Genomic DNA, 11,784 nt, shown 5'->3' on the forward strand with positions numbered 1-11,784 from the left:
CCGATTTATTTTACTTTTGGCTATCAAAAACTGAAATTATTTTTTATTTCTGAAAATATGCTATTCAGTCCAAAATATCTTATTGCAGCATGACTGCAATATTTTTGCGGAAACACTATATTTTTTATATAATATTACCGTTTGTCATTTTGCAGCAATTTTGAATGTATCAACGTGCCCCATGTATCAACCAGCCCCGGTCTTACCTACTCTCACATAAAGAAACATCGATTTTTTTATAACTTGTTTTTGAATAATTCATAATTTCATCTAAATTCAAAATGAAATTATAATTGTTTATAATTTTATATTTCGATATACATATTACGTGGTATAAAAATTATAAAAATGCAATCCTACACTGTACTTGCACACACGCGCACGCGCATGTGTACAAATATAATGGATTAAATGTATTTTACTATTAAATTTTTTAAATTAATAATTTTATAAATCTTATTAAAAACCGTTTTATTAATTTTTAATTTTTACATCCATCATAATTATCTTATTGTTCATTACTTTTAATCTTAAAATTCTAATATCTTATTCAAAATCAAAGTAAAATCAAAGTAAGAGAAAGAGAAAAAAAAATAATTTTACAATTTCCACAATCCATATCAATATTAATATCGGTTTATATTGATTTATCGGTAAATATTGATTTATATGTATTTAATAGAAATTTCAGTCTGCACCAGTCTATATCAGTGTGCCACTAGTGCACAGTGTAGAACTGGTGTAAATTGGTACCGGTGCAATTACACCAACTGGCCCCGAGTAATTTGTGAGAGCTCAATATGCACCTGTGCGGCATACCGAGTCCAAAAGAACACGCAGCACTGACGAGGGACTGCATCATTCGACTAGCCGAATACACAATACTCGAAATGTGCGTAATCGATGCATCCCAGCCGAAATCGCTAAAGGATTTAATGTTAAGGATAATTTTTAATAATCACTCCTTTTAAAGATAATATTAATCGAAAAATACGATATATAGTATTTTGTAATTAATACGTGTATGACAGAAAAAAACATAAAAAAATTTTAATAAAGTTTTAGTACATTTTCTACGCATTTTTTTTCTATTTTTTTACAATGTTTTAGAATTTCCAAACAGATATAAATGAGTTTACACGGAGTAAAACTTCTATTACAATTTTGCAATTGATTTTTAAAATAAAATGTACATTTTAACATCTTATTTCTAAGCAAAGTATAATATAAAACTCCAAAGTATTGTACACTATAAGGATGTAAAAGATTAAAAAGGAGCTTGAAAAGAATAAGTCTTAATATTTTGATTATAGAAATACTCAACATTTTAAAGATTATATATAAATATTTTCAAGAATAATATTTTGCTATTATCGTGACTTAGACATTGGAAAATTAATTTTTTAACATTCGCATTAGGTATATATTGTTCTATTTTTATTACAGCAATTCTTAATGCCGTGATTCAAATAGTTTTTAGTCTTAGGGCCTATCTAGGCAAACTTGCATAATTGCATAATCGTATATATAAAAAAAAATTATCCAATCGCATTTCTGTTATAAGAACGAACGTAAAATGCGATTGGATAATTTTCTTTATGTATTATGTGATTATGCAGTTATGCAAGTTTGTTTGCAGATAGGTCCTAAGACTTAAAAACTATTTGAATCCTAAATGAAAAGGACGTGAGGCGGCCGTGCCTATTCCGGCACGAATGTGGTTATCCGTTCCACTATCATTTTCTATCGACGAAAGTAATCAATGCTGGACATAGTTAAGCATCGAGGTCAGCACTGCTGGTAAACTGGTCAGATATTGCCGATCGATATTTAGGTACGAGGAACATTAAATGAACACACATTATACGCGGCGGCTCGACGACGGCGGAAAATGGTTACTACCTCTGACTCCAAATAACGATGTATTTTTGGATTATTGATAACGCTAGTAGAATCTGACGCAAATAATAACGAGTTATAGGTTGGTCGGTCAGTTTTTAACTTTTTACTACACACAAGATATTGCATAATGTTATTTTACAAACATTATATGAAAACCTCTAATCGTTATTCTATAATATAGCACGCGCATTAATACTACAGGACTATTTGATGACGTAATGATGAATTTAATATAAGTTCAGTAAAAATTTAGCGCTATATTTCGACGAAAAAAAAAAACAGAAAAAGCACGGAGACAGAAATAAAAATTGCTGTTATTTTAAGAGTAGATATAGGCGAAAAGAATTTCTACAGTCGTTTAATTGCTTTGCAAGGATATAGAAGAAATGTTAACGCAAGGAAATTGCGTGACACGTGAGTATTAGCTGTCCTCAACCCCTCGAGCGACCGAAAGTGACCTTCGTTCAAGTTTCCACGTTTCTCATATATATATATAGCCATGCTACCGTGAACTCGCGCGCGCGCGCGCGCGCGTGCACCGCTGATAGTATCTCTTCAAGATTGATTGTATCTTCTCACTCGTCACGCACGCACAGCTATAGGAAGACAGAAAATGTTTCAAGAGGAAAAAAAGAAAGGAAGGAAAACCGTCATTAAAGATTTTAGTGATTCATTATCTTTAATAAAAATATCATGATTGTACAATGTGACATAAAAGAAACAGATATACGATTCTGATAACTTTGGCGATACAACTTAGCTTTAACTTCTCATTTTTAATTCTTTTTGTAATAAATAAAACAACAATACAAAAATTTTTTTGATAAAATGGTTAGTTTTTCAAAATAAAGAAATACGTGTATTGACGCGTTTTTCCATATTAATTATTTTTAGCTGCTTCAATAAAAACGTAAAATGAACAAACAGACTTTAAAAATATCATGTATATGATATGTATAATAGAAAATATGAAATTTTTGTATGAAATATTATTTCTATTAATTGTTAAAGATTTATTACAAATTTAAAATTAATTTCTATTTAATTTGACCTAATATAATTTAACTTTTACTAAACATATGCAATTAATGAAATATAATACACGAAATTAATGACAATATTAATTTTGAACTTTGTGTGTGTGTGTGTGTGTGTGTGTGTGTGTGTGTGCGTGTGTCCACTAAATTACTCTATTTTTGTTAACAACTTGAGGAATATCAGTTGCACTAATATTTGATGTATGCAGAACTATTATTTTAATAGAACTTTCGAAAATTATACTTACATCGTATCAAAGTTATTAGAATCTCTCCAAAAAATATAAAATTATTTAATATACAAAAGTATATCATATATATATATGTATATGATGATCACATGCCTTCAATCTATCTTATAAAGAATTTTGTATAAATTACGATAGTGATGAGAATTAGCATATTGATATAGATGTTACATGAAAAAGATGGAAAAGATGCTCTACTTTTCTAATTCTGTTTTACAGAAATTATATATCGACGACGCCGATAGGAAATATGTTAACTGCAATTTTTATACACAGTGTTTTGCCTTTCATTTGAATTTAATTAATTCGCATATACATATATATAAATACATATATATAAAATTGCATATATTTCGAGAAAATAAAATTGAGATATGCGTGTTATAATTTAAATATAAATCCAATATATAGTTCCATTTAAATAAGTTCTACAAATTCTCTATTCTTCTACAGCAATTGAAAATTTTATCGCACAATTAAATTTCTTAGAATATTGCAGTTTTATATTCGCAATAGTTTTTATTAGTGCCGTCGCATTTTATCGTCCCATTCCATCTTCATTCTCGCCGTTTCAAATTTCGTTGTGCAGAGAACGTATTTATCAAGTTACATTCAGACCATTCAGTTGAACTTTTCTATTCTTAGCATTCTTAATTTCTGCATCTTATTGTTCGTATCTCGTATGCTGTCTCCTTCTACTACTTCATATTTGCTATTTTTCACACAGTACATGTGGGAAGTGAAAATATTATTGCAGTCATGGTCAAAAAACATTTTCATTCTATATGTATGTGCCTTTGGAATAGAATAAGAAAAAAAAATTGAGAGGATATGCTAAGAATAATAAGAGTTTAGTTAGTTCCAATGAGCAGCAAGCAAAATGTTAGCAATTTGTTATCTGATTTGAGCGGAATATTGCAGATTGATCCACATTAAACACGTGTTTTAACAGAATTAACATATGATTTACTAGCAGAAACCAAGTAACATCTATCATTTAAATAGATTGTATAATTTAAATAGTTATTAAATTTACACAAACTTTGCTTGACTTCTATAGTCAATCTACCATCATATTCTATGATTTTAACAGATTCTGTTATGTTCTTGCTGGCATTCTGATTGCAAAGTCTGTTTTCAACAGATACTTTGTAAAATTTGTTTTCAACAGATTTGACTGTCTGGGCTAAGAATAGGGAGGTTCGACTGAAATTCATTACATAGCCGCGATTTCAGATCCATATAAAAGACCAATAGAGAATGTTGAATATGATGAATGATATGGGAAATACTATTCTGCTGCGTTTATCAATCCATTGTGCGATCTCCTGAGGTGTCATTGTTGTAAAATTGTGTAACTTGGCCAGAGTCGGCCTGCGTGAAAATGGCTTAGCCGGAGGTTGGCTGTCGATGGTTGTGATGCTACCAACGGAATAATCTGGATCCTTATCCTCCTCTATTCTTACTGATGGGATATTGATCGTGCTCGGAAAGCTCTGGAAACAATGAGAAGCGCAATTAATCTTAACTCTGGAATAGAATTTAATTCGAGATATTACGATCTATTAAGTCTCACAACAGAGTAATCATATTTGAGATCTCTTCGTCAGATATATGATTATTTAATTATTCAATATTATGTAGTTGTATTCAACCATAGAAATCTCCAAGAATGTTTTATTCTTGGAATCTCTTGTAGCAATTCATTGGAATATTTTCTTGTATCATCATCTAAATTCAATATTTAGACAGTATTTTTATACATTCTAAATTTCAAACTTTATTATTTACAATTCTTACACATTATTTAATGACAAATTTTTTGATCGATTTGGAATTAATTCATTCTCAGCAAAAATCGATATTAATAATTTTTTAGATAAATTATTGGACAAAAACTTTTTTTACAAAACTAAACTTAAAAAAAATGTGTAGATAATAAAGCATTTTTTAAATATATTATTGTTGCACATTGCAAACTGCGTACTTTTCGTACTTTTCCTGGAATGCTGTTATACTCGTATGTTCCATTAATCGATTTATTTCATTACTATACAGGGTGAAGCACTAAAACAGGTCACCTGAATAATTTCTGAATAGTCCGAGATATTGGATTGAAATTTATAGGGTTATAATAGCATCATGAAATCTATTATTTAACCTTGAAAACATCCACTTCAATCCTCCAAAGGGACGGGGGAAGAGGGGTTGAAAATCTTAAATGGCATGAAAGTCGAGTAAGGGCTCAAATTAAGGAAGTTAAAAATCTTAAATGGCTTGTGGAATCGAGTGAGGTATCGTTTGAAAGGGCTTTTCAAGACGAGAAAAACGCGAGATTGTTGAGGTCTCTACAATTTTTTCCACAGAGTTATGCTTATTTTTAAACATTGATGTTATTTAGCGCTAACAATCGAGGCCCGCGCGGCGAGGACGTGAGAAAGATATGGCTTCACGTATGTTCCTGAAGATAGAAGTGCATGTGTGTGAAAAATAGAGACCTTGTTTTTCTCGTCTCGAAAAATCCTTTCAAACGATACCTCACTCGATTCCACAAGCCATTTAAGATTTTTAACCCCCTTCCCCCTTGTCGCCCTGGAGGATTGAAATGGATGTTTTTAAGGTTAAATAATAGATTTCATGCCATTATAATCCTATAAATTCAATCCAATATCTCTAACCATTCAGAAATTATTCAGATAGCCTGTTTTAAATGCCTTATCCTGTATATTGTGTTTAATAATGTACAGCTTATTAAAAAATCAATTTTCTCGATTTTATCTTAATATCGAGAAATGGAATTGTGTAAAAAATATATTATGGTTTTATTTTTTTAAAATACTAATAATATACGACATATTTTATAAAATTAATGCTATAAAAAATTTATTTAATATATTTTTCCTTTCGTTAAAACTTTTATATAAAACTTGTTTTTATATAAAAATGTTTACATAAGTTTATATAAACTTGTTTTTATATAAAAGTGATTGGAGTATATGTATAGAATCTCGATACATTTTCTTGTCATTCTACATATATGACATATATAATCACACAGTTTTCTCAGCTACAAGGATATTGCGTGATAAATGTGAAAATGATTTTGTTTGAGATTACTAGAACATGAGAATCTTTGTCTAAAATAAAGCTAAACATTTCTTTTTAAAGAGAATATTTTTCAATATAATTTATGATGTTATACAAATATGATTGACAATTATTTAATTGGCGACTCACGTGTACAGTGAGATAATTCTGACTTGTGAAATCTTGCTCATTGTTCGTATTTGCATTGTCTAACGACGACCATGATCGCGATCGTTCTAAACCGGTTGTATTCTTCTGAAATTGTTTTCTTGCTAATCGTGGCGTTAGGGTTGACTTGAGAATGTACTTGCTATTGACCTTTTTCAACGGTACGTTCTTTCTGTATAAATATAATACATTATCGTAAATAATTTATATCGAATGACAAACGTAGCTGTAGGCATTAAAATTTCAATAAAAATATTGCATACTTCCTCCTGTATATGGTATTGACAAAGGCAAACTCAACCATTGCCGCGAACAGAAATACTGTGCAGCCTAAAAACCAAATTTCGCTCGCTTTTATATAAGAGACCTTCGGCAATGAATTTTCGACTTTCGATGCAAGTGTCATAAATGCTAAAATAGTATTTGTTCCTGAAAGCATAAATTTCATGTAAATGTTACAGGTATTGTTATTTAATGTTAACAAGAATATGCAAAAATATATTTTACCTAAAACTATTCGCGGTGCACCCGCATCCATGTGTAACCAAAAAGATACCCATGAAATCACCACAATCAATATAGACGGCACATAATAATCCATCATGAAGAATCCCATTTCACGGGCTAATTTAAACGTAATATTTATCGAGCTGAAATTGCCGGCTGCAATTATTATGCCATAATTTTAGTGACAATCACTTTCGATGCGTTTTCATTTCTTTATTAGATCGAGCATAAATCGATTGAATTTTACCAAAATGCCCATAATGATGTTGCGATGGTGTATAAGACACCCCGGATCGATTAACCCACGTATCCTCGAGTTTATACTCCGTCAGATATAAATTATCCGCGATGACAATCGGATCTTCATCCCAGTCTAGCACCATTTCGTTCACATTGTGAGTCCCTTTAAAACGAAAAATTTGTTTTTTGCTTTATACTTTTAACGCTTATGTTTGTTTTTATTTTTATTGTTTAACATTTTCGCGTTTTGATTTTTTTATCATTTTCATTGACAATTTTTATTAACTATCATACTCATAAGTTACAATATGAAATTTATTTTATACTTATAGAATAACTATACTAATAAGTATAATAAATATACCAAAAAAATATAGAATATATATTTTAATAACCTTTTAAGATATAATATATAAAAATAATTTATTTAAGATTCAATAACTATAGATTATTTAGATAACAATATTATAAATAATAGAATTAAATATATAATTATTGTATATAATAATTATTATAATAATTATAATAATTATAATAATTATTATTATAATTATTATTATATTAATAACTATTAATAATAAGTAACCAGACCGATATGCGAATAACATAAATAAATAGGAAAATGTTTTACTTGCACGAAAAAAACGATTTTGTTGAAAGATTTAAAATTTAACTGAATACTGTTCCATTACTCATCAATATTGAATTTCCAATATTATTATTTCAATGGTTTGACAAAATTATTTTCCGATCTGTATCTTATTAATTAGGAAGGCTTTCAGCAAAATCATTCTTTCGTATGTGGTAAAGCTGAGCTGAATCTTAACATTAGAACCGTGAATGGGTCACATATGATCCATTCTTTTGTAATTTGGAGTGAGATTTCTCTGAAATGAGTTAATGTTTGCATATGATGTAGCTTATAATCTAGAAAGCGGAAGTTATCAATGGATATCAGGATCAATAAGGGATAGTTTTTGAGTTATGTATCAAAATGTAAAACTTACTCTCTAAATTTTCTAGAGTGAAATCTCACTCCAATTATTCTTTTGTAATTTTTGGATAAAAAATAGACAAAGTGGTAACTAAATTATACATTCTTATTAGTACCAATTCGAACTATGCATGGCCATAGCTAACGACAATAAAAAAGAAAGAAATATCAGATAGGTATCAAAAATGATATAGTCGTGATTTTAATGTTAATATTTAATAATATACATATTGCACAGTATTAAAATTGATATTTTTACTAATAATCAACATGCGTTTAAAAAGGCCCTGAAAAGTTTAAAATTGAAGTATTAAAAGAGTTAAAATTGGAATGTTTTAATCTGAATGATTTATTTAATTAGCGAAGAAGAAAATAAACTGGTCTACTAGCGCTTTGAAATAGATGTTTTTTATTTAATATTGGCATATTATTATAATAACTGTATTATAATAACTATTATTATTATAATAATTGTATATAATTATAATAATTATATGTAATATTATTATAATAATATAATATATTGGCATTAGTCGCTAGTAAAAAAAAGTGCTGCATTTGTTATGCCAGCAATACGATAATAATAGGATAACTTACAACTTTCGAATACCAGCGGACACTCTTGTACGTCAAATGGAAACTTCTCTAATCGAAGGCCGCAGTTGAGAGTGGTTTCCAATCTGAAAGAAGCCCGCATTAATTATATGTATATGCAAAATTGGGTCTTGATGAAATGAGTTAATGTTTGCATATGATGTAGCTTATAATCTAGAAAGCGGAAGTTATCAATGGATATCAGGATCAATAAGGGATAGTTTTTGAGTTATGTATCAAAATGTAAAACTTACTCTCTAAATTTTCTAGAGTGAAATCTCACTCCAAAAGAGCGAAAATACTGTCACTCGGCCACTTGAGTGGCAGTATTTTCACTCCTTAAAGTGAAATTTCACTCCAAAAAGAGAGTATGTTCTGCAATATGTACAATTAGAAAAGCTTTATCTATTAAATTTTGAACATCCTCCGAAATATCTCATTAAATCCCATTATTTTTCAATTAATTTTCAATTTTCAATTTCAAAAAGAATCAATATTAATACAGAAAATGATTATTTTGAATCTCTTAATTATCGAAAACACTGTTCTTTTTCTAAGTTTACCATACATTTTTTTCAAATTAATTGAATGAGATATTTCAAAAGATTTTCACAACATAATAGATAAAGCTTTGCTAGTTCTACATTGCAAAGCACAAGTTTTACATCTTTGATACAACACAGCTCAAAAACTATTCATTAATGAGCCCTAGTGTCAATGACATCTTTCGTTTACCAGATTATATATACTATACAGTATACATTATATATGAAAATCAACTTATTTAATTAACTCACTTTTACCGGCCCAATTTTCCCTATATTTACAAGGTTCTTTAAGCAAATACGCGTAATCGGTCTGTTGTTGGCCAATCATTTTAAAAATTGGTACACAAAGTAAAATATGAGGAAAATTGAAACAAAAATTCGTCCAGGTGCATCTCTTACCGCACGATTCTTCAAGATTAAATATCGAATACCTAGTGTTCAACATGACCATGCCGGAAGAGCTGATAGAGATGAGCAGGTCTTTGACGCCATTTCCCATTACCGCCGAGGTACGCTCGTTGGCGACGTATACGGTAGGCGTCCAAATCAGCGCATGGGCGTTCTGACCGCCGTATATTTGACTCAAATAAGGAGCTATGTCCGTGAATTTAAGCCGTTTATCCAGATATCGAAACTGCAGCATTAGGTGCACGTCAAATTGCTGCAATATATCGTTTATTCCTTTTCTATTAGCGCTCCTCGGCGACGCTTATGTACTATGCGTTACCTGTAAGACATAGCTAGGTATAAGAAAAATTGTGGAGGTACCAGAGTTTTGGCCATGTTGGATTTTATCGTGTAGATAAAAGCTCTGGTGTAAATTCTGATCGGATCCGTCTCATTAATCACTCCAGGCGGCCTGACCATCTTATCGTAACGGCATTCGTTCGCCAATTCTTGCAGAAGTTCTGTTTGTGTCATGGAACTACCAAATGATGGGCAATTTCCCAATCTGCAATAAGCGTGTCGGATTTACTTCAAATACAAAATATTCACTTTGGTCTTATTTAAAATTATGTTCACGCCTAATGCACACATTTGCATCTACTGCAATTTCTGGCCATATTTTATTAGACATATTTTTTAATCAATTTATTTTAAGTTGCCAAAAATGACAATTATTTTTATTTTTACATATCTAAAATAGGGTTTTTTTCTTTTGTTTGGACATTTTTAATTAATAAAAACATAGTTTTAATAATATTCATTAAATATTATTATTATTATTTACTTTCGTAAAATAAAAAGGTACTTACATATGTAAAATATAAAGGTTTTATATGTTTCTTTATTAATATTTTATTAAACCATTGCCGTTTCTTATGTAATATTTAAATTAAAGAATACTATTAATAAATAAATAATACAAAATTTAATTATAATTATAAAAACAGAACAATATAAACAACTATAATGTTCTTTACACACTTCAATCGATTACAAGAATAATAAATAGGCCATAATACATATAAATAATGCTTAGAAATCAATAGCTAATATATTGTAGAAAAATATGACGCATCTAATGATAAAAATTGATGTAAATTATATCTTCTCCCGATAGTGCGGCTTTATATTGAACAATCTTCTAATAAAACTTCGCAAAAGCTCAAACAAAAACATGATCTCTTATATTAATTTAAAATAAACATTATCAAAAATTGAATTATAAATAAAAAATCTCGAAACTATTAGGAATAAATATATAAATAATAATATATAATACATAATATATAATAAATTTACACGATTTCAAATACGTAAGGAATGTATATAAAAAATGTATTAATTACTATTTTATACATAAATCTTTTAAACTCCTAATATATTGTATATTAAAATCTTAAATTGAATTATACATTGATAATCACAGACAAACTGTTTTTCAATTCTTTATTCAAAGAGTTAAATTAAAAAATTTTTCAAATCTGAATAAAAAAGTTCATGTATTTTAAACGATTTGGGAAGCCCGTGGGAAACGTTGGGTTCATTTTTTTCTTACTCAATTTCACTTGATAATTTCGAAAATCGTAGTTAAAGTCGTCCTAGTATCCGGAAAATGTATTTTTTTCACATTTTAAACAGGAAAACCCGGTTGATTTTATCACTTTGTTGAGCCACGATTTCTCTTTATTTTTATAAAAATATGTTTTGATGTTACCTATAAGCTCTCATCCTTTCTTCATCAAAGCTTGAAAATCTGTAAATTACCTTAAGTTACGTATGCATTTTAACTTTTGCATTGAGAAATATATCAAATAGTAAAAAATGCGGAAAAATGTTTCAAATAAAGTTGTACGGTCTGAAGGGGAACAAATAATGGTAAAAATAATTTTCAAAAAAAATCAATTTTTCAAAGTCATACAAAAGGTATTGTCATTCTTTTATATGGAATTATATAATTTTTTTACATAGTATGATTTCTTTTATTATTCTGCATATAAAAGTATTTAAAAATA

The 11,784-nt window shown here is 28.9% G+C and overlaps 1 protein-coding gene across 1 annotated transcript in view; it reads right to left on the minus strand.

Annotated features, from left to right (window-relative positions):
- Positions 1-3,042: 3,042 nt before the first annotated feature.
- The window catches only part of LOC105452920 (glycine receptor subunit alpha-3-like), a 17,866-nt gene continuing 9,124 nt past the window's right edge, over positions 3,043-11,784 (minus strand). The window contains exons 2-9 of the mRNA XM_011694477.1: positions 10,094-10,277; positions 9,757-9,986; positions 8,781-8,863; positions 7,197-7,352; positions 6,950-7,105; positions 6,706-6,871; positions 6,425-6,614; positions 3,043-4,683 (exon numbers count right to left, since the gene is read on the minus strand). Of these exons, the coding sequence (XP_011692779.1) occupies positions 4,420-4,683; positions 6,425-6,614; positions 6,706-6,871; positions 6,950-7,105; positions 7,197-7,352; positions 8,781-8,863; positions 9,757-9,986; positions 10,094-10,277 (1,429 nt within the window). The 3' untranslated portion in view covers positions 3,043-4,419. The remainder of the gene's footprint in view (positions 4,684-6,424; positions 6,615-6,705; positions 6,872-6,949; positions 7,106-7,196; positions 7,353-8,780; positions 8,864-9,756; positions 9,987-10,093; positions 10,278-11,784) is intronic.

The sequence above is a fragment of the Wasmannia auropunctata genome, unplaced genomic scaffold (genome assembly GCF_000956235.1).
Source record: "Wasmannia auropunctata unplaced genomic scaffold, wasmannia.A_1.0 LD336024.1, whole genome shotgun sequence".
Classification (NCBI taxonomy): Eukaryota; Metazoa; Arthropoda; class Insecta; order Hymenoptera; family Formicidae; genus Wasmannia; species Wasmannia auropunctata.